Below are 25,680 nucleotides of genomic sequence, written 5' to 3'. Positions count from 1 at the left end.
AATACAGTTATTCAGTAATAAATCATTGAATAAAAAAAAGTATAACAGTTTAATTTGGGGAAAACCATTGCTTTCCATGGCAACTATGCAGCCACGTTTATTTGCAAAACCGTTCATCATCCTTATAATCAACTCAGCAGCTTATACCACATACAGGTAGTGCTTATAATACCCTGAATAATGATTATTTTCCTTGCAGAGAAAAATGGCATGCATTGGTTTTCATCTCTCTTGCAGTGAGCATAGGGAATGTCTCACGTGTAAATACATTCTAAGAATTTTGTCCTTTACAAAAATATAAAAGACACCAACAAAAACCTGAATATTATTTATAAACAAATGGGTATAAATAAAATTGTGAATATGAACTCTTTATTTTTTATTAAGCTTGTATGGATTTTGCCTTATGTGGATACATTTAAGTTTACTGGAGTCCAAAGTTAGTAAGTCACAAGTTAACATAACCACTTATCAAAGTGATTCAGATTAAAGATATTTTAGCCCTTTGCGTCATTCCCCAAAAAATCCTACTGATACTTCAAGATAAATCATGATACCGGTAAAAAGCCAGGCACATATTGGTTACTCACAGGGTCACTCAGGGCAGAGGGCCATGAATGAGCAAACAGACTTGGATCAACACACCATTGGCTCTCTGATCAGCATTAAAAGGTAGACTCAGCTCAATGACATTGCCACGAGCAGCACGGCAGATATGGAGATGATCATGATGCAAGACTTCACTCTCACACTTCACTTCACACTGTTCACAGCCTGGTAGCCACAGGACAATAACAGCATAGAAGTAGAGCCTCACGCTTAGTTGTTATGGAAGTCCCCCCCCCATACGGTTTACTTTCTGCATCTACGTCATATTGCTGAGTATACCTTTAAACTGCAAACAGTGAGGGAGAGCAGTCTGATATTGCACCCATTATTCTGAAATGTAACCAGTGAAATCTACAATGACCCTATGCTATAACAGCTTGACCCCATTTGCTTTTAAATCAATCATATGAGCACAGACCAGACTGGTGTTATACATTCTGGTACCAAACAGGACAAGGACCCAAGTCAACAGACAGAGCAACACACAGAAGAAGACCAACAGATGGATGGGCGGCAGGTAGCCTAGTGGTTAGAGCGTTGGACTAGTAACCGAAAGGTTGCAAGATCAAATCCCCGAGCTGACATGGTAAAATGTGTTCTGCACCTGAACAAGGCAGTTAACCCACTGTTCCTAGGCCGTCATTGAAAATACGAATTTGTTCTTAACAGACTTGCCTAGTTAAATAAAGGTAACACACAAGAAAACTTTGTCAGAGTGCAGGGAGTAAAAAAAAAAAAAAAAAAAAAAGTTAGCTGCAGCGTCAATATTTTAAGTGTTCCATTTGTTGGCAAATCCGTGTGAGATCTGGAAAGAATAATCGCTCAATGTGTTTCTGAGCCATATCAAACCAGTTCAGTAGGCAGCAAATGAAAATTAAAAAGACAAACAAAAGAAAGGACAACCTGTAAGAAATAAGAATAAGAAACGCTCAAATTTGCGGTTTCCGCTGCAAAACATTTTCCATCGCATGCCCTCATGAACACGACCCAGACATAGGCTATAAGTATTGAAGAGGGACAAAGTCAACGGACAGGCATAATAACACAATCCCACACAAACTCGCAAAACATTCAAGACGAATCACGTAAGAAGTCAGTGCAAAACATCCACTGGAAAACAAGCAGACCTATTACCACGCATGTACACTAAGTCTACTTAAATATACCCAGTGAATCTGTTCAGAGTCCTCATACTCTCTTGTAGTGTTGACAGGAAGGTGAGTGATGACATCACAGCTTAAAGTCCAAGAGGCTGTATGGAGAGAAATAGTCATGTCTTTTTGTAGGCACTAACTCCGCCACGGTTCGATGAACAAAGCCTATGGGGAAAATGACTGTCGTTTTTTCGATACACACTGAAAATAAGGTCTGTGGTAAACACAGGCTTAGGAGATCTTATACATTTTGTTCTAGGAGATAATATTCATTAGCTAATGTCACTTTGTGAATTTTGATGCATTTATGTAATTAAAAAAAGCACATAAAGGCTTCATAATGAATAAAGGTCATAATAACTGACTGCTATTATCTCATAGAACAAAGTGTATAAGATCTCCTAAGCCTGTTTACCACAGACCTTATTTTCAGTGTTTATCTCAAAAACCCTATTCTTTCCCCATAGGAAAGGCTGAAAAAACCAGAGGTAACTCACTTCTGAGTTTTAGGACGACAAGCTAGTGAGCTCTACTGGTTACAGTGGGTGGTAGCTGTAGGTTTAACGGAGACAAGATGGCGCTAGGGGTCTAAGAAAGAGTGAAAGCCATATTGGACTCACAGTTTTTACAGTTCCTGTTGTGTGTTTATGCATCTCCAAATTGGGGCCCCTGAGCGCCCCATACAGCGATAGAATTAGGCCCAATGGGAGGCCTCAGAAGTTCCTCCCTCGCCCCTCACTAGGTGATGTTACAGTTACTTTTGCTGCTACTCTTGGGGGGGCTCGGAGGCGGTTTAAAGGACTTGGAGCGTTTGAGACTGTTTCCCTTGCTGCTGCTGCTGTTGTTGTTGCCGCTCACGCTGCCGCCCGCCGCATTGGTGGCCACGGAGTAGGAGCGTCCATGCATCATGACAGCATTCATTCCGTTGGCCATGGAGAAGGACTTGAGGTGGGACTTGATGGCCACGGGGAGAGGCAGCTTGTCAATGAGGTGGACGGGGGTGCATGAGACGATGGAGCGGCAACACAGGTCCTGGAGGCTGAACACTGGTGGGGAGGGGGATGGACAGGGAAGGACATAGTCATGTTGTATTACATGCTATAACTGTATAGCACAGGACATGACAACAATGTAGTTGTGTTGCTGGTTTATTTTGCAGGTGGGACAGCTGCTGTTGCGTCAATGACGAGGAGAGCCCAGTGCGCTTCCTCCCATCAAATGAGAACCCAGCAAGCAAGAGACAACCACCTTTCATTATTTCAAATAAACTCGGCAAAAAAAGAAACGTCCTCCCACTGTCAACTGCGTTAATTTTCAGCAAACTTAAAGTGTAAATATTTGTATGAACATAACAAGATTCAACAACTGAGACACAAACTGAACAAGTTAAACAGACATGTGACTAACAGAAATGGAATAATGTGTCCCTGAACAAAGGGGGGGTCAAAATCAAAAGAAAGTCAGTATCTGGGTGTGGCCACCAGCTGCATTAAGTACTGCAGTGTATCTCCTCCTCATGGACTGCACCAGATTTTCCAGTTCTTGCTGTGAGATGTTACCCCACTCTTCCACCAAGGCACGTGCAACTTCCCGGACATTTCTGTGGGGAATGGCCCTTGCCCTCACCCTCCGATCCAACAGGTCCCAGACGTACTCAATGGGATTGAGATCCGGGCTCTTCGCTGGCCATGGAAGAACACTGACATTCCTGTCTTGCAAGGATTCACACACAGAACGAGCAGTATGGCTGGTGGCATTGTCATGCTGGAGGGTCATGTCAGGATGAGCCTGCAGGAAGGGTACCACATGAAGGAGGAGGATGTCTTCCCTGTAAAGCACAGCGTTGATATTACCTGCAATGACAACAAGCTCAGTCCGATGATGCGGTGACACACATCCCCAGACCATGACGGACCCTCCACCTCGATCACGTTCCAGAGTACTGGCCTCGGTGTAACGCTCATTCCTTCGATGATAAACGCAAATCTGACCATAACCCCTGGTGAGACAAAACCACGACTCGTCAGTGAAGAGCACTTTTTGCCAGTCCTGTCTGGTCCAGTGACGGTGGGTTTGTGTCTATAGGCGACGTTGTTGCCGGTGATGTCTGGTGAGGACCTGCCTTACAACAGGCCTACAAACCCTCAGTCCAGCCTCTCTCAAGCTACTACATACAGTCTGAGCACTGATGGATGGGATTGTGTGTTCCTGGTGTAACTCGGGCAGTTGTTGTTGCCATCCTGTACCTGTCCCGCAGGTGTGATGTTCGGATGTACCGATCCTGTGCAAGTGTTGTTACATGTGGTCTGCCACTGCGAGGACAATCAGCTGTCCGTCCTGTCTCCCTGTAGCGCTGTCTTAGGCATCTCACAGTACGGAAATTGAAATGTATTGCCCTGGCCACATCTGTAGTCCTCACGCCTCTTTGCAGCATGCCCAAGGCACGTTCACGCAGATGAGCAGGGACCCTGGGCATCTTTCTTTTGGTGTTTTTCAGAGTCAGTAGAAAGGCCTCTTTAGTGTCCTAAGTTTTCATAACTGTGAGCTTAATTGCATACCGCCTGTAAGCTGTTAGTGTCTTAATGTCCGTTCCACAGGTGTTTGTTCATTGTTTATGGTTGATTGAACAAGCATGGGAAACAGTGTTTAAACCCTTTACAATGAAGATCTGTGAAGTTATTTGGATGTTTACAAATTATCTTTGAAAGACAGGGTCCTCAAAAAGGGACGCTTATTTTTTTGCTGAGTTTAGATATATTCCATATATGAATCAAATCAAAGACTTGAAGGGTAGCAACATAAAATAACAAACAAACCCAATTTTCCTCACACCAACAATAACCTTTCCCATTGTTTTACTGCACCCTAAGGCTTCCCAACCCAAGACCCTACAGTGGCTGTAACTTTAGTCTTCCCTGGTCTCCTCACCTCGGTTTGGTCTCCAGAACTTCTCCATGCCGTGCCTCATCAGCACGATGCGCGACAGCTCCGTGAACGACTCGATGACATTGAAGTTGCACAGAGGACTGACCTCAAAGAAGGTCATGCCGTTCTTCTCGGCGTAGGCGCGGGCCTGCTCCGTGGGCACCTGCCTCTTAAAGGCCAGGTGGAGCCGGTTGCCAACTAGGATGCGGGGCACCCCCGGGGCATGCTGGGGGAAAGGAGAGAAATCAATAGGAGGATGATAGAGAGTAGGGGTTGTTTTGTTAACAACTCCTATCTTGTTTACGATTCCTTTAATCAAATCACACACAAACCCTGTTCGAACAGGAAACACACCGGCCTTCTCAAAGCAGGAAACAGGAAGAGCAGAAATCACCTTTATTCTGTAAATACATTTGCATGTCCAGGAATTTCTTGGTGAAATGGTGCTGCTACAGAGTCAGACAGACAATAGACAGAAAATACTAAATATAGAGACACAGAATCCACACACAGCAAGTACACTGAAGCTAAAATCTACCGACTATATAATTAACACTTTAAACTACATTAGAACAAAACAAAACATTAGGAACACCTACCCTTTCCAAGACACAGACTGACCAGGTGGACCCAGGTGAAAACTATGATCCCTTATTGATGTCAGTTGTTAAATCCACTGTTTCCGTTCTCTATATACGTTCTGCACGAAAACCTGTCCCTGATATTCACACCTCTGAATTTAACTTCACACTTTTTACTGTATAATAAAAAAGGCTACTGCAGAAAAGAACTGATTTGCTCATATCCAAAGGCCTACCTGTGATTGGGCAGGAGGAATGTAGTAAGAGAATAGAAATGCATAATGATCTGCATTTTCATTGTGGCAGTACGGGGAAAACACACTAGGCCTATATGAAACCATCTTTAGACTACTCTTCACACACACACCACACACACAAATTTAGGCACCAAACAGAATTTAAGGAACAGACAAAACAGAAGAGAAAAAATAGATTTTAGATTCTGATTTAGCTTAGAATACATTTATCAGGCATATGCATCCTACCTTTGAAACATCTCTTTGAGAGGACTATCTATCCCTTTTTCCAGTGCCATCCAAATGTGTGCACAGACAAGGTACCATGATGCTAGCTAGCCAGCCAGGTAGCATGGCTGAACAAGGTTGTTTGTTATCAAACCAAAAACTACCATGCCGCTCCAATAACTAAACAAATGTAACAACAAACCTCATCACTGTCTGCACACCCCAGCTCGCCATCACATCTTAATAACATTTATAAACTGATGGAGAACAGATGGAGAGGAGCAGCTGAGGTAGGCTAATGGCTGGTTAGGGGATGTGGCTAGCTGCTCACAGCTGTCACACATGACTTTGGGTAAAGTAGTCATTCTGATATGATGTCACACTCTTAACTCTGTTTAATATTCTATTTGTAGGAGGCGTAGGGAAGCATTCTGTGCTCAGTCATTCATTTCTAAATGAGAAACGCACCATCATTTACTGATCACACAGGGAGACGATATTTTCGGCCTCTCCTCCATTTTGTTTTGCGGATCGACACGATTCACGTGGACAACCTATTTTGAAATGAAAACAGCGAATATCTCCAAAAAGTGATGAGTTTACAACCTTGCGGATTCTTTGTTTGTATTTATCCTTTATTTAACTAGGCAAGTCAGTTAAGAACAAATTCTTATTTACAATGACGGCCTAGAAACTGTGGGTTAACTGCCTTGTTCAGGGGCAGAACAACAGATTTTTACCTTGTCAGCTCGGGGATTTGATCTGGCAACTTTTCAGTTACTGGCCTAACGCTCTAACCACTAGGCTACATGCCACCACAATAGTGCAGAGTGTAAAGTCTATGAGCGGGAAGATAAAAGGTTTACCAGTGACCAGTTGGTGAAGGCCACAGCACAGAGGGAAAAGCTATTCAGGTTGTGGGAGGTTTTGGTCATGACTGACCTAAACCGTTTGCCAGAGGGGAGTCTTTTGATAACAACAGCAGATCCTCAGACTACAGCCTGCCTGCTTGGCAATAGATCTACATGGCTAGTGTTTCTACTATCTACAAACCGGTATGGTGGATTTCATTTGAGCTATTACTGCAGCATGATGAGGCAGATATGCTGTTTAGAATGAAGACTTGAGTCACATCGTCAGACATGCAGTGTTAAATGATCAGTCAGCAAACTAGCTTACCTCATCGATCTCCCGGATCCAGCGGTCAATGCCATCAAACGACCAGCCATTTGTGATATCATAAACTAGCAGGATTCCCTGTGGGTTGGGGGAGTGGGGGGACATGAACAAGCAATACATCTTTAATCAGTAAACAGCCCGCTTGTCCCTGAATACACAGATGATATATATAGCCTAGAACCTGAAGCATTTGGAATGAAGGGGTCTAACCCACCTGTGCCCCACGTGAATATGACCGGAAGATTGTGCAGAATCGACCCTGTCCAGACGTATCCCTGTTGAACAAAGAATGACCCTGTTAGATTCCATTTAGCTTTCTGTCAATGAGTTTTCTGCAAGTATTAGACAAGTATTTTCTACATGTACCACAACTCTAACTTGACTCTTCTCCCATCCAACAGGATTGTGGTAGTCTTGTAGTCAATCCCTGAGAAAACAAACAGGATTATAGCAGACAGCCAGCCCAACCTTAACCTCAAACTACAAGGGATTGATTTTTCATCAACAAGCTTGATAGCCTATGATGGAGAATATAATGGCAAATGGCCAGTTTGATTCCAGAGTTTTAAAAAAAAACATTGACTAGTATGTTTATACTTCATATAATGTATACACTTGATGTATTCTAACTAGTTACATACACTCACCACTGCTGTAGGGATAGGGAGACTCTGCTGATCCGTCCTGTAGACTGTCTAGGATCTCTCCTTTCCCCACATCACTGTCTCCAACCAGCAAGAACTTCAGGAGGTAGTCGTAACTCTTGACAGGGCTGCCCTGTGTAGCCATCATCCCACGCATTGGTATCAAGTTAAGACCGAGTTTGGAGATCCACTGCGGGTGGGAGAAGTTGTGTGTGGAATGCCTTGTCGAACACTAAGGGAGAACGACGTTGTTTACTAGCTAACGATACTATAGCTAACGTTAGCCACAGAGAAGTGAAGGTTACTCGCTAGCAGTGTCGCGCAACACTAGCTACAAAACATACAATGAGCGTTGAGCACGTATTATCTCCAATTCCATCATGTTTTCTTTGAAAATCCATTACCTAGTAACTTATGTGAAAGAAGAATACCCCGTGCTAACGTTAGCTACCTAAACTAATTTACGAAAACATAATTAATTAATCTGGGCCATTCTGCCTCCAAAACCAAATGTCCTCTACAAGGTAAAACATTGTTTTTGAAATGTTAATTCAAAACGAAAATGTTACTTCATTTAAGAGTCCATAAATAACAATTAGTTGCCTTCGAGTACGCGTCAGTATCAAAGCAATGCAAATAACATCAACCTAGATTTAGCTTTTGCCAACATCAACATCCGGTTTGCCGATTTCTCTTCTTCTTTGATTAAGTTTAATAGCGGTTGGCATCAAATATATGTTGCATTACCGCCGCCCACTAGACTGGAGTTAAACTCCCTTAAGAACTCAGCAAAAAAAGAAACGTCCTCTCATTGTCAACTGCGTTTATTTTCAGCAAACTTAATAAATATTTTTATGAACATAACAAGATTCAGCACATGAGACATAAACCGAACAAGTTCCAAAAACATGTGACAAACAGAAATGGAATAATGTGTCCCTGAACAAAGGGGGGGTCAAAATCAAAAGTAACAGTCAGTATCTGGTGTGGACACCAGCTACATTAAGTACTGCAGTGATGGACTGCACCAGCTTTGCCAGTTCTTGCTGTGAGATGTTACCACACTCTCCCTGTCTTAGGTCAGTTAGGATCACCACTTTATTTTAGGAATGTGACATGTCAGAATAATAGTAGAGAGAATTATTTATTTCAGATTTGATTTCTATCATCACATTCCTAGTGGGTCAGAAGTTTACATACACTCAATTAGTATTTGGTAGCATTGCCTTTAAATTGTTTAACTTTGGTCAAATGTTTCGGGTAGCCTTCCACAAGCTTCCCAAATAAGTTGATTGAATTTTGGCCCATTCCTCCAATACCTTGACTCGGTTGACCTTAAGCCATTTTGCCACAACTTTGTAAGTATGCTTGGGGTCATGGTCCAGTTGGAGACCCATTTGCAACCAAGCTTTAACTTCCTGACTGATGTCTTGAGATGTTGCTTCAATATATCCACTTAATTTCCCCCCTCATGGTGCCATCTATTTTGTGCAGTGGACCAGTCCCTCCTGCAGCAAAGCACCGCCACAACATGATGCTACCACCCCCGTGCTTCACGGTTGGGATGGTGTTCTTTGGACAAACAGTTATATTTTTGTTTCATCAGACCAGAGGACATTTCTCCAAAAGGTATGATCTTTGTCCCCATGTGCAGTTGCAAAACATAGTATGGCTTTTTTATGGTGGTTTTGGAGCAGTGGCTTCTTCCTTGCTGAGTGGCCTTTCAGGTTATGTTGATATAGGACTTGCTTTACTGTGTATATAGATAATTTTGTACCTGTTTCCTCCAGCATCTTCACAAGGTCCTTTGCTGTTGTTCTGGGATTGATTTGCACTTTTCGCAACAAAGTACGTTCATCTCTAGGAGACAGAAAGCGTTTCCTCCCTGAGCGGTATGACGTCTGTGTGGTCCCATGGTGTTTATACTTGCGTACCATTGTTTGTACAGATGAACGTGGTACATTCAGGCGTTTGGAAATTGCTCCCAAGGATGAACCAGACTTGTGGAGGTCTACAAAACTTTTCTGAGGTCTTGGCTAATTTCTTTAGATTTCCCCATGATGTCAAGCAAAGAGGCACTGAGTTTGAAGCTAGGCCTTGAAATACACCCACAGGTACACCTCCAATTGACTCAAATCATGACAATTAGCCTATCAGAAGCATCTAAAGCCATGACATCATTTTCATCAGTCATTTTAGTGTATGTAAACTTCTGACCCACTGGAATTGTGGTTTAGCCAGTTGTGAAATAATCTGTCTGTAAACAATTGTTGGAAAAATTACTTGTGTCATGCACAAAGGAGATGTCCTAACCGACTTGTCCTAACCAAAATTTGTGGAGTGGTTGAAAAACGAGTTTGAATGACTCCAACATAAGTGTATGTAAACCTCCGACTTCAAGTGTACCACTACTTTCTCCAATGCTACACATTCCTTTGTCTCATGCCCTTCTGGTCACTTCTCACACCTAGGAACCTCCCTCCTACACACTGCTGCCACATGCACATATGCTTGACACCTGGAACAACGTAATGTATTCGGCACAAAAGCTCCTACAGGATAACTTAAATATCCTTACATGCAGTTTGCCGGTTTTCTTCCTCTTCTTTTTCTTCTTCTCTGGTATAATGGCGTTCGCAAACAATTTGATTTGCATAAAGCTACCTACTGTTTGGTTGGATAATAAGGATCCCAAAAAGGAAACAAAGTTTAAACTAAACAAAATCACCCTGCTTTTCTATCCTATTCAACTATTGCTGTACATATACTATTCTATCCCAGGTATTCTACAGATATACTACATATTCTATTCATATACTGTCCATAATATTTATACATCCCATCATATATTTATTGCTAGTCCTAATATTTATACATTTCTTTATTCCATTCTTTAACTTTTTAGATTTGTGTGTATTTTTGTGTATTTGTATTGTAAGACATTACTGCACTGTTGGAGCTAGGAACACAATAATTTCACTACACCCGCAATAACAGCTGCTAAATATGTGTATGCGACCAAGACAATTTGATTTGATTAGCTTGTTTCGTTCCATTCTTTGATTTCACCATGTTCCAATCATTGTCACACACTACACTTGCCGTACTTTCAGTTTCAAGCAACAATTCCATGGATGCTTTGGCTAAGACTTCTTCTTCTCGTACTGTATACAAATCCATGCACCAAGATGCAATCCGAAGCGTGGTACAATTACTGTTGAAGAAAAAGTCCCTTTATAATAAAACTATAATAACATTTGTGATGTGGCGTAGGCTACAGTTGACCTCAGGTGTTTTTAGGATTTTCACACATGGGGAACATTTTAGGCTACATTAGGCTACTAAATAACATTTACATTGGCACACTGACTCACCTAATAATGAAGATGAAGCCATATGCTACTACTCACGGTGATGGCCGATGCACGAGTCTTGGCAATAGCCTGTCTCAAGATGAGGTCACCTACTTTGAAAAACAGTGCTGCTGTTTGCAAAAAAATGGGCGTTGTTGAGAAACATTTTTTTACTATTGGTTCTACAGAGGTTAGTCTTCTCTTGTCAGAAGTAGGCATTTGCTTTCCAAACTGTACGTTTTTTGTATTTTTAAATTTGCAAAAGGATAACAGCTGTACCCAACCATAGAAATATAATCCACAGATGGCAGTTCCCATTCTAGTCAGGATTGGCAGCCATTGCTAGTGTACCCATGAGATGAATAGTCAAGTTGCCAGGGTAAGAGGTTCCATAACCCTTCTATGGATTATATGTCTATAGCCCCGATGCAATAAGCCGTATACAGTGCATTCGGAAAGTATTCAGACCCCTTGACTTTTTCCACATTTCTTTACGTTACAGTCTGATTCTAAAAGTGATACAATTATTTTTTTCCCCTCTTCAAACTACACACAATACCCTATAATGCCAAAGCAAAAACTTTAAAAAAAAATCATTTTTGCCAATTTATAAAAAATATAAAACAGAAATATATTATTTACATAAGTATTCAGACCCTTTGCTATGAGACTCGAAATTTAGCTCAGGTGCATCCTGTTGATCATCCTTGAGATGTTTCTTCAACTTGATTGGAGTCCACCTGTGGTAAACTCAATTGATTGGACATGATTTGGAAAGGCACACACCTGTCAATATAAGATCCCATAGTTGACAGAGCAAAAACCAAGCCATGAGGTCGAAGGAGTTGTCCATAGAGCTCCGAGACAGGATTGTGTCGAGGCACAGATCTGGGGAAGAACAATGCTCTAGAGTTCCTCTGTGTAGATGGGAGAACCTTCCAGAAGGACAACCATCTCGGCAGCTCTCCACCAATCAGGCCTTTATGGTAGAGTAGTCAGACGGACGCCACGCCTCAGTAAAAGGCACATGACAGCCCGCTTGGAGTTTGCCAAAAGGCCCCTAAAGACTCTGACCATGAGAAACAAGATTCTCTGGTCTGATGTAATCAAGATTGAACTATTTGGCCTGCGTGCCAAACGTCATATCTGGAACCATCCCTATGGTGAAGCATGGTGGTGGCAGCATCATGCTGTGGGGATGTTTTTCAGCGGATTGGGACTGGGAGACTCGTCAGGATCGAGGGAAAAATGAACGGAGCAAAATACAGAGAGAACTTTGATGAAAACCTTCTCCAGAGCTCTCAGGACTTCAGACTGGGCCAAAGGTTCAGCTGCCAACAGGACAATGACCCTAAGCACACAGCCAAGGCAATGCAGGAGTGGCTTCGGGACAAGTCTATGAATGTCCTTGAGTAGCCCAGCCAGAGCCTGGACTTGAACCCGATCGAAAATCTCCGGAGAGACCTGAAAATAGCTGTGCAGCAACACTCCCATTCAACCTGACAGGGCTTGAGAGGATCTGCAGAGAAGAATGGGAGAAACTCCCCAAATACAGGTGTGTCAAGCTTGTAGCTTCATACCCAAGAAGACTCAAGGCTGTTATCGTGGCCAAAGGTGCTTCAACAAAGTACTGAATAAGGGTCTGAATACTATTGTAAATGTGACATTTCAATTGTTACTTTTTTTTATACATTTGCACAAATTGTCATTATGGTGTATTGTGTGTAGATTGATAAGGAAAAAAATAGACCTGAATCAATTTTAGAATAAGGCTGTAACGTACCAAAATGTGGAAAAAGTGAAGGGGTCTGATTCCTTTACGAATACATTGTATAGGCTCAGCCCAGTCCAATCTCTTCTCTTTCCTGACACCCCAATAATGGAACCAACTGAAGCTAGGACAGCAGAGTCCCTACCCATCTTCCAAAAGCACCTGAAACCCTACCTCCCCCCCGCCCGCCCGCCCAAAAATACACACAAAAATACAACATTAATCAGCACTTGCACTCTCTTCCGGCACCGACAGAGATGGCCCCCTCGCTTCGCATTCCCAGGAAATGCAATATTTTGTTTAATAACCTCACACTCAATGTCAACACACTCAATGTCAACAAAATAAAGGAGATGATCGTGGACTTCAGGAAACAGCAGAGGAAGCAGCCCCTATCCACATTGACGGGACAGTAGTGGAGAGGGTGGAACGTTTTAAGTTCCTCGGCGTACACATCACGGACAAACTGAAATAATCCACCCACACGGACAGCGTGGTGAAAAAGGCGCAGCAGTGCTTCTTCAACCTCAGGAGGCAGAAGAAATTGGGCTTGTCACCAAAAACACACACTTTTACAGATGCACAATCGAGAGCATCCTGTCGGGCTGTATCACCGCATGGTACGGCAACTGCTCCGCCCACAACCGTAAGGCTCTCCAGAGGGTAGTGAGGTCTGCACAACGCATCACCGGGGGCAAACTACTTGCCCTCCAGGACACCTCCACCACCCAATGTCACAGGAAGGCCAAAAAGATCATCAAGGACAACAACCACCCGAGCCACTGCCTGTTCACCCCACTATCATCCAGAAGGCGAGGTCAGCATAGGTGCATCAAAGCGGGGACCGAGAGACTGAAAAACAGCTTCTATCTCAAGGCCATCAGACTGTTAAACAGCCATCACTAACATTGATTGGCTGCTACCAACATACTGACTCAACTCTAGCCAATAATGGAAAAATAATGGAAAAATGGATGTAATAAATGTATCACTAGCTACTTTAAACAATGCCACTTTATATAATGTTTACATACCCTACATTACTCATCTCATACGTATATACTGTACTCTATACCATCTGCTGCATCTTGCCTGTCGTTCGGCCATCGCTCATTCATATATTTTTATGTACATATTCTTATTCATTCCTTTACACTTGTGTATAAGGTAGCTGTTGTGAAATTGTTAGGTTAGATTACTTGTTAGATATTACTGCATGGTCAAAACTAGAAGCACAAGCATTTAGCTACACTCACATTAACATCTGCTAACCATGTGTATGTGACAAATACTTTATGATTTGATTTGATTTGATTTGACCCCTTAGCTCTTGCTCTGACTAGCTCTGACTTTACTGATGCTGATTGAGGAAACATTTGCAGTCACATTTACTTTCTGTGACTGTGATATGTGGTTGTCCCACCAAGCTATGTTAAGATGAATGCACTAACTGTAAGTCGCTCTGGAAAAGAGCATCTGCTATATGACTAAAATGTGAAAAATGTTAAATTGGTAATTCAACCCCAGTAAACCCCTCATTAAGCCAGCCCTGCTCCGGCCTTCCCTGAGAAATGTTTTAGTCCCAGCATCCACACTAATGTCCATCCTCCTGGACATTCCCTCCACTTTAGCCGTGTAATTGATCACCATTGCAATACAAATCAGGTCACGAAGAAATCTAGCCAACTTGACACAACTGTGGGAAGGATTGGAGTCAACATGAGCCAGCATCCATGTGGAAACCATTTGACACCTTGTAGAGTCCATGCCCCAACGAATTGAGGCTGTTCTGAGGGCAAAAGGGGGTGCAACTAAATATCAGGAGCGTGTGTCTAATGTTTTGTGCACTCAGTGTACATTTCCAGTTTGTGAGCATATAATATGGGGGTTGGAGACATGTTTACTTTGACATTATAAGAACAACTTTTATAAACAATGACAACACTGCCATGTTGCACTGAGCCTTGCTGTTGGTAAACCACATCAGTGTCCGACTTTCGGTTGTTGCAGATGCACCTCCGCCGACTTCACTCCTGCATCACCGCTTGGTACGGCAACTGCAAGGCACCCGACCTGAAGGCGCTACAGAGGGTGGTGAGTACGATCCAGTACATCACTTGGGCCGAGCTTCCTGCCATACAGGACCTCTATATCAGGCGGTGTCAGAGGAAGACCCAAAAAATTGACAAAGACTCCTGCCAAAGCCGTAGACTGTTCTCTCTGCTACCGCACGACAAGCGGTACCTGTGTACCAAGTCTGGAACCAACAGGACCCTGAACAGTTTCTACAACCCAAGCCATAAAACTGCGAATCAAGACTACTAAATAGCTAATCAAATGGCTAACCGGACACACACACAAAACACGTACACACATGCATACTGACACAACACACTTTTAGACTCACCACATATGCTGCTGCTGTCTATTATCTATAATGTTGTCTAGTCACTTTACTCCTACCTGCATGTACAAAGCTACCTCAGTTACCTCGTACCCCTGCACATCGACTAGGTACTGATACTCCCTGTATATAGTCATGTTATTTTTACTTGTTATTGTTATTTGTTATTCACTGTGCATTTATACCTCATGTAACTATTTCTATAAAATAAAATATTCTACTAGAGTCCAGTTGGGGGCGGTAATGCAAAATATTGGATGCCAACCGTCATTAAACCCCACAGAAGAAAAAGACAAAAAGAAGAAGAAGAAGAAGAAGAAGAAGAAGAAGAAGAAGAAGAAGAAGAAGAAGGGAACGTCTTATCTGTGAAGTGTGCGATAACTCAATTCAATGTAAACAATGCCATTTTTAAAACTTTGGCAAAGGGTCACATCTACAAAACGTAATGTACTCTGTTCGTAACTGATCATAGTTTTGGGAACAGAAAACTGTATTGAGATCAGGCTTTTCTTCGATGAGAAAATCAGCCAAATGTCGGCCCAGTTCCATCTCGCTCCATACTTTCCCACTTCCAGCCACTGGGCTTCCTCTCTGATGCAACAATGTATCTGTCCCAATATGGTGTCTGTGAGAGCATGGGCAGCAACGTTGAGGCCATCTCATCTCCATTTTGAAGTAGCCCATTTTCTTATTCTACTACTTCTTTGAGTTGGTCAACAAACTGAAAGGGTGCATACTAAATCAAATCAAATTTTATTTGTCACATACACATGGTTAGCAGATGTTAATGCGAGTGTAGCAAAATGCTTGTGCTTCTAGTTCCGACAATGCAGTGATAACCAACAAGTAATCTAACTAACAATTCCAAAACTACTGTCTTATACACAGTGTAAGGGGATAAAGAATATGTACATAAGGATATATGAATGAGTGATGGTACAGAGCAGCATACAGTAGATGGTATCGAGTACAGTATATACATATGAGATGAGTATGTAGACAAAGTAAACAAAGTGGCATAGTTAAAGTGGCTAGTGATACATGTATTACATAAGGATGCAGTCGATGATGTAGAGTACAGTATATACGTATGCATATGAGATGAATAATGTAGGGTAAGTAACATTATATAAGGTAGCATTGTTTAAAGTGGCTAGTGATATATTTACATCATTTCCCATCAATTCCCATTATTAAAGTGGCTGGAGTTGGGTCAGTGTCAATGACAGTGTGTTGGCAGCAGCCACTCAATGTTAGTGGTGGCTGTTTAACAGTCTGATGGCCTTGAGATAGAAGCTGTTTTTCAGTCTCTCGGTCCCAGCTTTGATGCACCTGTACTGACCTCGCCTTCTGGATGATAGCGGGGTGAACAGGCAGTGGTTCGGGTGGTTGATGTCCTTGATGATCTTTATGGCCTTCCTGTAACATCGGGTGGTGTAGGTGTCCTGGAGGGCAGGTAGTTTGCCCCCGGTGATGCGTTGTGCAGACCTCACTACCCTCTGGAGAGCAGTTGCCGTACCAGGCGGTGATACAGCCCGCCAGGATGCTCTCGATTGTGCATCTGTAGAAGTTTGTGAGTGCTTTTGGTGACAAGCCAAATTTCTTCAGCCTCCTGAGGTTGAAGAGGCGCTGCTGCGCCTTCTTCACGACGCTGTCAGTGTGAGTGGACCAATTCAGTTTGTCTGTGATGTGTATGCCGAGGAACTTAAAACTTGCTACCCTCTCCACTACTGTTCCATCGATGTGGATAGGGGGGTGTTCCCTCTGCTGTTTCCTGAAGTCTGCCACCTGGAGTGTATTGTTTGAAAAGGTATAAAACCAAGGTAGGGTGATTTACTGCTACCAGCAGTTGGGTCGTTCCACAAAATGAGTGCCTTTTGCTTCTATTTGATATTTTAAGTAGGGTCAAAATTGTGCACCGATATTGCATTTTAAAAGCCTGTTATATTAATTGAAGTGCCCTTAAATATATACCACATGGATTATTCAATAAGCAGATTTTTAATATGAATAATGACTTGCTAAAGTGCCAAAATGACACATTTTAACATGTGACTGCACACCCTCTGACTTCTATGGAAGATTTTAACCCTACTTAATACCAACATTTCTCCAAGAGTCCACCATCATTGTAAAGCCCTAGTTATTTTGTTGCTTTGTTATTTTGTTGCTTTGACAAAATAATTTCTGAAGATTATTAATTTAATGTGATTCATTTGCGTCTGTCCCTAATTTTAAGGTCAACTCTGAACTGAGCTCTCGTTTTCATGTGGTGAAACAATTTATTTAAAAAATATATTTCAGAAGAAATATTTAACAACTTATAGTCAAACTATAGCATTAAAGCAGGTGGGCTGGTTCTACTCTTTTGGCCCATTTTGTGGTGAAAATGTCAGTGGGTCAAATGTAACGTCAACCCTGTTACCCATAGATAGACAGGCTAGAAAGGTTTCAAATATTAAACCTTTTATTGTGAATCTTACTTTCAATTGCCCCTCCCTGTTGAACATAATAAATGTCCCTTCCCCGTCACAAGGCGATTTATGGCTGCTTTAAAATGAAACTATGATCATATAACTTTTGAAAAACTGGGCCCTGGTGACTGCTGATTGGTTGATTCTGCTACTGATTAAAGTCAGCACCAGGTGTTGCAATTACTTGGGTGCTGTAGCTAGTATATAAAACACACAAGCAAATGGTGGTTCTCTCATACATGTTTTTACTGCTCTGGATTAGTGAGAAAGATTTGGTGGTGAATGGCAAGATGGTGGTGAAATTGATGCTTTTGCTCATGAGTTACTACTCTGCTTATGGTTTGCCAGGTAAGGGCTTCCCTTTAGCTGTTGATGACAGGAATGACACTGAGTTTGTGTGGGGTGAGAAGTTGAGGTTTGATGACGACTCTGAACCCAAGGTCAGATCTCGTTCCCAAATCGTTGCCACTCCCATGTTGGAGCATTCTCATAAACCAGACTATCTGAAGCTACCAGAATACATCCCAATTCGTGCTTCTGAAGACCAAGCGAATGTCTTCAAGCCTGAAGGGAAGTTCAGGCCGCTGCCACTCTCAGTCAAGCACATCCTGCTGCCCACCGCCTCTCCTCCCACCACTCCTCCAGTTCATTCTAAGAAGGTTGAGGTCCTGTGCCACCTCGACAGGATTTATGTGAGAATCAGAAAGGATGCCTTCACCAACCCCGACGCCTGCAAGTACCTCAAACTCCACAAATGCAAAGTCAACAAATCCACCACGGAACACTACTACATGCTCTACAACATCAAAAGCTGTAGCTTTCATAGAAAGGTTGGCTACCAATGCCATCAGAAATACAATCCCCTGTCACCCAGACATCAAATGTATGCCTTGAGTGATCCAGTCAAATTACAATGGTCTGAAGGGATTGTATTTCCATGGCTGTAATGATACAGTATGTTCAGATGTCTTGGTGGTTTTTAGAGTTGTTTCTCCTATTCCAGTGTACCGCTGACTATATTTCCTACTCCAACGTGCTGAAGTACGAGCCAGAGGCCATAGGCGGTATTGTGAGGGAGTTGCCATTCTCTGTTCACATCGAATGCCGCTACAATCGGTGAACCACTTCATCATGATTTCACATTTGGTGGCTACGTTCCAATGTCCACACTAGCATATCCTATACATGGCTCCATACTAGGTAGTATGCTAGTCTGGATATTATTTGAGTGTCTGACTGCACTAATGGCCATTTTCTACAGGATCCACCACTCTTACAAGTTTGGCTTTCATCCTCGTTTGGTGGGAAAAGTCTTCAAGGCCCTTAGATCCAAGGTTGGAGTCACCCTCATATCTTATGATGGTGAGTTGACTTGACAGATGTCACCTAAATCTGAATGCACTTGCAGTATTGTTTTCTATTAAAGAACTTTAACTCTATCCTTTTTCTTCAGAATCATGGAACAAGCTCACTGGAAATACAACCTATATCATTGGACAACCAATGTACTTTGAGGCCAAAGTTCCCACTATTTCTTTGCATCGGCGGGTGTATATTAACAACTGTTATGTGACTGCTAGCCCCAACTCCACTCTCAAATACACTGTGATCGACAACTATGGGTAAAACTACTTTGTTACAGAACTACAATTTATCTTGGCCTGGTTTTGTTCATGGTTGTTAATTTCTTGCTTGATAATTGGCTAGATTCAACAGCTGGGCAGTTCATACAGGCAGCCTAATTCTAATTTGTCCACTAATTGCTTGAAAGACCAATCACATCAAGTCTTTAAACTTATCTGATTGGTCAAATTGCCATTTGTGTGAGTAGAGCTTAGCATGTCTCCCAAGGCTACAGAAAATTCAGTTGGGGAAAATTGATTATATTCAGGAGTCGGGTAGTTGGTTAAGGGAAGAGGATTGGAAGGAGAGAGGTTGGGTTTGAATTTGACTCTAGCAAAAACAGGGAAAGGGGCATGTCGAGGAAGACTGTGAAGTTGATAGTGGGCCAGTTCGAGTTATGGAGGTGAAATTGAAGGGGTGAAGGTTTGTGAGGAGCATGAGCCTTGCGTTGATGGACATGGTTATGATGATGATGCATTTTGGTCCAGTGGCACAGATTTTGGATGAGTATGGAACCAGGTCTTTTGGCTGATCCAGGGGTGAAAAAGAGCGTGTGCTTTTGAGTCGGTGGACTGGACTTGTTTCTTTCGCTCAGAGGGAGCATGCGCACTGTGCGCCGCAACTAGTATAGTCTTGCTTTGCGCACCATTTAAGGGAGTGAATTCTGGGATGCCGCAATGGAAGTTGCAGATTCCTGTGTGAAGTTTGGTGCAACGCAGACCCGGTGGCGACACGGTGTGTCACTGTCAGCCCTTTTGATTTGAGTCAGTCTTTACCTGACAAGATCATGTTAGGATGTATCAGTTATCCTGTTGGAGCTTTTGGGGTGAATCCACTGCTGTTTCAGCTGCATTTATGGTCATGTCAGTGTGTAGGAGGGAGATTCCAGATTGTGGATGTGTGCAGAAGGGCATGGGATAGAGGGTTGTGTAGTGTTGTTGGATAAAGTGGTCAACTGTAGGATGCACATGTTGCTGGGGATCAGAAGTGTTCAGTGACTCGTCAGAGTAGTGCTGAGGGAGTGAAGAAGAGAATGGGTGAAGGGTGAGCAATTATGATGATTCCTGTGACTGGGATGTCTGACAGCACAGAGTGATAGGCCAATGACTGACATGTATGCTTCAGTAAGGTGGAGGGGACTAGCACAGCGTGTGTATCATGGTAGTGTCCTGTCCTCTCAGCCCATTGGCCTGAGGAAGGATCAGATGAGGTTAAAGTAGGGTAATATTCAGTGTATTTTTGGTTCTAGTGTCATGGGTCTATAATTCAGTTGGGGGTGGTAATGCAATATATAGGATGCCAAGTGCTGTTAAACCTCAACCAAGAGATAATTCACAATGGTATGCCTGTGTAAACAGCCCTAGTGTATTTTGTTACTCAGTCCCTGGTTTACAAGGCGAGAATAAGAACCAGCGAGTGAACCTTGTCCCGAATTGGAGTGTTAAGTACACGATCTTCTCTTCACTAGATGCATGGTGGATGGCAAGAATACTGTCCAGTCAAAGTTCCTGTCACACCCAACCAACAATGCTTTGAGGTTCACTGTCGGAGCTTTCATCTTCCAGGGCCTGGATAATCAGGTCTGACTCATGTGAATCTCCAAACAACTAATCATGATGGTTTGCCTCTTTAATACTACAGGCCTACAGTAATGCACCTTAAAGAACATGCATTTATTTTCTTCCAGAAACTCCACTTGCATTGTGAAATAACTACAGGGAATGTCACTCCAACTCCAAGTTTCAAATCCTGCAACTATGACACAAAGACTAAAAAGTAGGTTCACCTGAGTAACTGACTTGAGTTCTGAGGGACTCCTTGCTATGAGGGTTAACTAATATTTATTGTGATTGTCCTAGGTGGGTGGAACTGTGTGGTGAAGCTGCGGTTTGCTCATGCTGTGCCGGTTCTTGTCCTTCTCCTTCTCTACAACCCTCCGGTGAGAATATAGGCCGGTTCATGACCAGTCTTGTCTCATTGTCACCAACCCTTTCATCTGAGCGCATTAGAGAATGGGGAATGGGAAGCCATTTTGACATCTTAATGCGGGCATTCATACCACCATTTTACATTATGGTTTGACTGTAATCTCTGTGGAAAATGCAATACTGATCTGATAACTCTCTCATAGCTCACGCACAAACTGTGACCAGTCATTTTACGACGATGGCCCATGACGACCATGCTAAAAATAAAACATGGAGCATGGAAACCTTCAACGACGGGGCTACTGAAGGTACTCAGTCCCTCTGCTTAAATCTTAAGAATGTTTCATTCTTGTGTTAATATATTATGAGCACAAATTTCTGTAAATAATAGCTTTTCCCTCATTGTTTTAGGTGCTGTTGGGAGGGTTTGAGCAGTGGACAGTTCTTTTGATAAAATAAACTTTTTAAACGATCATGTGTATTGAGTTCATTCAAAATGGCTGCAGAGGTACAGGCAGAACTGGGTTGAAATATTAAAGTTGATTACTTTCAGACATACATGTTTTATTTGAAGTAGTTGAATATTGGAATGTGTTTGAAAATGCACTTGGAAATTATAGGTATGTCATTTTAAAATTCCCAAATATATGAACTTAATTTCATGAGCTGAAATGAAAGAACCCAGGAATGTTCCAAAAGTACAAAGCTTAGTTCAAGTGTTCACATTTGTTGAAATCCATGTTTGAGCATTTCTCCTTTGCCAAGATACTCTATCATCCTGGCAGGTGTGACAAATCAAGAAGCTGATTAAAATGAATGATCATTAAACAGGTGGACCTTGTGATGGGCACAAGGCCACTCTTATAAGCAGTTGTGTCACAAGACCACAGATGTCTAAATTGAGGGAGTGTGTAGAACTTAGTTAATTTTACTACCATAAACTGCTGCACATTTTAGAACTGAGCATTGTATAACTGGCCTCAACTGCAGACCACGGTAACTATACCAGCCCGGGACCTTAACATCCAGCTTCTTCACCTGTAGGATAATTGGGGACCAGCCACTCAGACAGCTGAAACTGGAGTATTTCTGAGCCTGGTCTGCCTAGTTCCCAAGTTGGTGGGTGTGGGAAGGCCCATCATGGCTGTGCTCCTTCCCAGTCCTGTGAAATAAGTAGATTAGGGCCAAATTTCAATTGACTTATTTCCTTAACTTGACAAAGTGTTCAGTTGCTATACTCCCATGCAGTTGAACCCTGGTCTGTTTGGTATTTGGAAATATTTGTACTTTCTCAAATAGACTAAAATATTTCCAATGTAGTTTTGGCCTACATTTGAAAAATGCACAAGTATTTCGGGTAACTTTTAAATAAGCATTTATTTGGGTCCAGGTTGGAACTTCTGATTTTAACATGAAACCACTTAAGCAGGTTTCCTCATGATGCATTTGAATGTCATAGATTTGGCATCTCTTTACAGTTAATTGTCCAGTATTAACCTTCAATTGTTCAACCCTCTATACCAGTTGAAGTTTTGTCCAGACCATTTCATTCCTTCGGCTTTGGCAAATACTCCTGTATCAGCATGTAAGTTAATGAGCATCTCTTGCAAGTGCTTTACTGTCTTGGTGTAGCTGCTATTTTGTACCCCAAGAGGGCGGAAGAGGTTTACAGGCTCTGCATCACTAAATACAGCAGGGAGTCCAATCTCACTTGGAACCAGAGGCTTTCCAATAAAGCTGGGAAGCAACTTCCTGCCCTGAAGGCTATTTTCTAGGAAGTGCAAAGCATCACGTAACCTGCTAGCCAAGTGTTCAGGGTACCAGTCAAAAGGCTCTTTACTCAAAAGCAAGTGAATTAACACTGTTCTGAAGTGATGATCTGTAAGGATACTTCTGCCTGTGAGGCCCGTTTGCTTTTTGTGAAGGAACGCTACAATTCCAAGGCAGTGAATGTGGCAGGAGTTGGTGAAATAAGAAATGGTGAAATAAGCTCCAGTGTCTTTGCGTTTCACCACGGGAGCCATATCGAAGGTTATCACCTTCCCTGATCTGAATCGAACCATCAGAGCTCCTGGGGCGTCTATGTTGCAAAATGTCAGCTCAAATTCGTACTTGTGGGATATCTGTTCCCAAGCTTTTCTAATCGTGGTCTGGAACCATTTGGTAACCTGGGTTTTGACCAGGGAAGGGGTGTGTTTTGAGCAAAGAGCGCTATCCAAGACATCAGTGACTTTTACCACTTTGACTTTCTCATTGTCACAACACAGCAGGCATAGCATATCATCATCTCCTATGGCAGCTGTGTGACACAGGCAGCCATTTTGGTTCACACCACCATCCACCATTTTGACTCTACCACAGCCCTCCATTTCAGGTGGCATATCATCAATTGCCTGGTTACACCAGAGTTGAAACTGGAAACTGTGTGGCTCTAATGGGGCAATGGGGACTATGATGTCACACACAAGGGAACTGATCCTGCCCTCCACCACAAAGTCTTCAATCACCATGCCAACCTCCACATCACTCATGCTCCTCATGTCTTCTAAGGTCATTAGCAAAACCCTCCACAAACTCAGTCATCCTCCAGCTCTCATTGGTTGACACATTTATCTTAAAAACGGTTGAGTGTATCACAGTCCGGTAGCGGAACTTCAGCCGAGAGGTTTTTCACGACAGAGATGTCTTCCATATCCTCCTGAATTATCTCTCCTGGATGGGGGTTCTTCTGTGAATGTCTTCTGAATAATTTAATGGAGAAATGAACAAAAGAGATGAGGGAGTATGTGTTCCATAGGTACCAGGTGTCGTCGCTCTCCGAGTCTATGATATTATTGACATGCTCCTACTGCTGGTCATCCTTTGATGATTCGCTGAGAATCGGTGTCTCTTCCTGACTTTCTGAGGTTAGGTGGTACTTTTACTTCCTGATGTGTGTTAGACGGCTTGTCTGTGAGATGCTCTTGATGGTTCACCTCTGATGATGTACTGAAGATGGGTGACACCTCCTGTTCTGCTTCCTGGTCTGTTTTCTTTTGCAGTTGGTCGACCTGAGATTCTTCCTGACGCTCTGGTGATGTCTGTTGGTCACAATGGCAACTACCACTTTGGACCTCTTGTGGCCACTGTTGATTGACATTCGCCATGTCCTTGTCCAAGTGGTACAGCTTCTTGTCATTGTGAGATGCCTCTGTGTCCGAAGCAGGCTGCTCTTGGTCGTTTCCTTGTGAAAGCCTTAATGATAGCCTGAGGTCAATGGTAGACTGTTCCTTGTCCTCTGGTGAGAGGTTTTGCTCTGTCTTAGGTACATCTCGGTGTACTTGTGAACGCTTATGGTCAAGCTCCTTTTGATAATGGTTTTGGTCATTTTGAAAGACCTGTTGCACTTCAAGTTGTAAGGGTTTTTGGTCGATGGGCCCTTCCTCTTGGGTTACCAGTGGTGACACTTCCTGTTCCAGCTTTGCCCTCTCCCTCAGCAGCCAATCTTCACGCTGCTGCATGACCATTATGTGATCATCCTGCTCCTGAACCTGTCCTGTTCTGTCCTCTCTGGGGATGGGATACAGTAGACTAACTGCCAGCACAAACACCCGAAGAATGGTATCTTGCATCCTTAATGTTTTTTTAACGCTGGGTTTTGCTCCTTTCATATTTATTTTCATCCTGACAAACTCCCCAGCATACACATAACATGATGCTGCCACCACAAAAATGTCAAATACAATGGCACACAGAGGCAGATCTGACTCGTTATCTCAATGTCAATGACATCAGCATGCTTTTATATCCTAGTGTCAACATTATTTTTATGTACATATATTATCCGTTGACGGTAAAGTATTTGAATATGCACAAAAGGGGAGATACATAAATAATGAGTGTGCTTTTAAATGGAGTAATCCCTCCCAAAATTTGGAAAATTTTCTAGAATTGTTCGTTCACTTTGGAAATATGGAGTAGATTGTGTACATTGGTAGGATAAAATCCTATGTAATATAATTTTTTTTTAAATACGGCAGTAAAATCTGAAGACTTTGACTTGTAAGGGAGAATGGTTCAACTTGTCACAGGTGTGACAATGAGCCTCCATTGATTATTATGCATGCTTCTACCCTGCTAATTGAATTATTGATCCTGTAATTGGTGCTGGAGAGGATGGCTGCCGTTTCATGTGCTCTTAACCAACCATGCTATTTTTTTCTCGTGCATTTTTCGTAACTTATTTTGTACACAATGTTGCTACTACCGTCTCTTATGACCGAAAAGAGCTCCTGGAAATCAGAACAGCAATTACATACCTTGAACTGGGTGAAGAAATTATCTTTAATGAGTCGGACCAGAGGGATTTACTCCAGAGACGCAAACAGGCGAGGAAGGAAGGCAAAGATATTGCGGAAAGAGATAGGGGTGCCTTGTGAGGATGGCTAATCTGCCCTTGCCATCCGTAGTACTGGAAAATAAATTGGATGAGCTAAAAGCACGTATATCCTAGCAACGGGACATTTAATAACTGGGATATCTTATGTTTCACCGAGTCGTGGCTGAATGACGGCATGAATAGAAGAGTATCT

The 25,680-nt window shown here is 42.6% G+C and overlaps 2 protein-coding genes and 1 pseudogene across 2 annotated transcripts; 1 reads left to right on the top strand and 2 right to left on the bottom strand.

Moving 5' to 3' along the window:
* Nucleotides 1–48: 48 nt before the first annotated feature.
* LOC118389341 (ras-related protein Rab-40C) lies at nucleotides 49–8,244 on the bottom strand. Its single transcript, XM_035779269.2, has 6 exons — nucleotides 7,560–8,244; nucleotides 7,279–7,339; nucleotides 7,127–7,187; nucleotides 6,913–6,990; nucleotides 4,692–4,914; nucleotides 49–2,809 (listed from the first exon to the last, which is right to left on the bottom strand). Exons 1-6 carry the CDS (start codon nucleotides 7,711–7,713, stop codon nucleotides 2,502–2,504), a joined length of 885 nt encoding a protein of 294 aa, XP_035635162.1. The 5' UTR covers nucleotides 7,714–8,244; the 3' UTR covers nucleotides 49–2,501.
* Nucleotides 8,245–17,779: 9,535 nt separating this feature from the next.
* LOC118389339 (zona pellucida sperm-binding protein 3-like) lies at nucleotides 17,780–21,582 on the top strand. Its single transcript, XM_052527819.1, has 9 exons — nucleotides 17,780–18,388; nucleotides 18,562–18,674; nucleotides 18,820–18,920; nucleotides 19,012–19,180; nucleotides 20,650–20,761; nucleotides 20,869–20,957; nucleotides 21,041–21,120; nucleotides 21,313–21,417; nucleotides 21,521–21,582. The coding sequence occupies exons 1-9, from the start codon at nucleotides 17,780–17,782 to the stop codon at nucleotides 21,538–21,540; spliced, it is 1,398 nt and encodes a 465-aa protein (XP_052383779.1). The 3' UTR covers nucleotides 21,541–21,582.
* Nucleotides 21,583–22,608: 1,026 nt separating this feature from the next.
* On the bottom strand, nucleotides 22,609–24,720 carry LOC127931920 (inositol 1,4,5-trisphosphate receptor-interacting protein-like; annotated as a pseudogene).
* Nucleotides 24,721–25,680: the final 960 nt, after the last annotated feature.

This window comes from Oncorhynchus keta, chromosome 10 (assembly GCF_023373465.1).
Source record: "Oncorhynchus keta strain PuntledgeMale-10-30-2019 chromosome 10, Oket_V2, whole genome shotgun sequence".
Lineage (NCBI taxonomy): Eukaryota > Metazoa > Chordata > Actinopteri > Salmoniformes > Salmonidae > Oncorhynchus > Oncorhynchus keta.
Note: the sequence above shows the minus strand (reverse complement) of the source record. Positions and strands in the feature narration are given on the sequence as shown.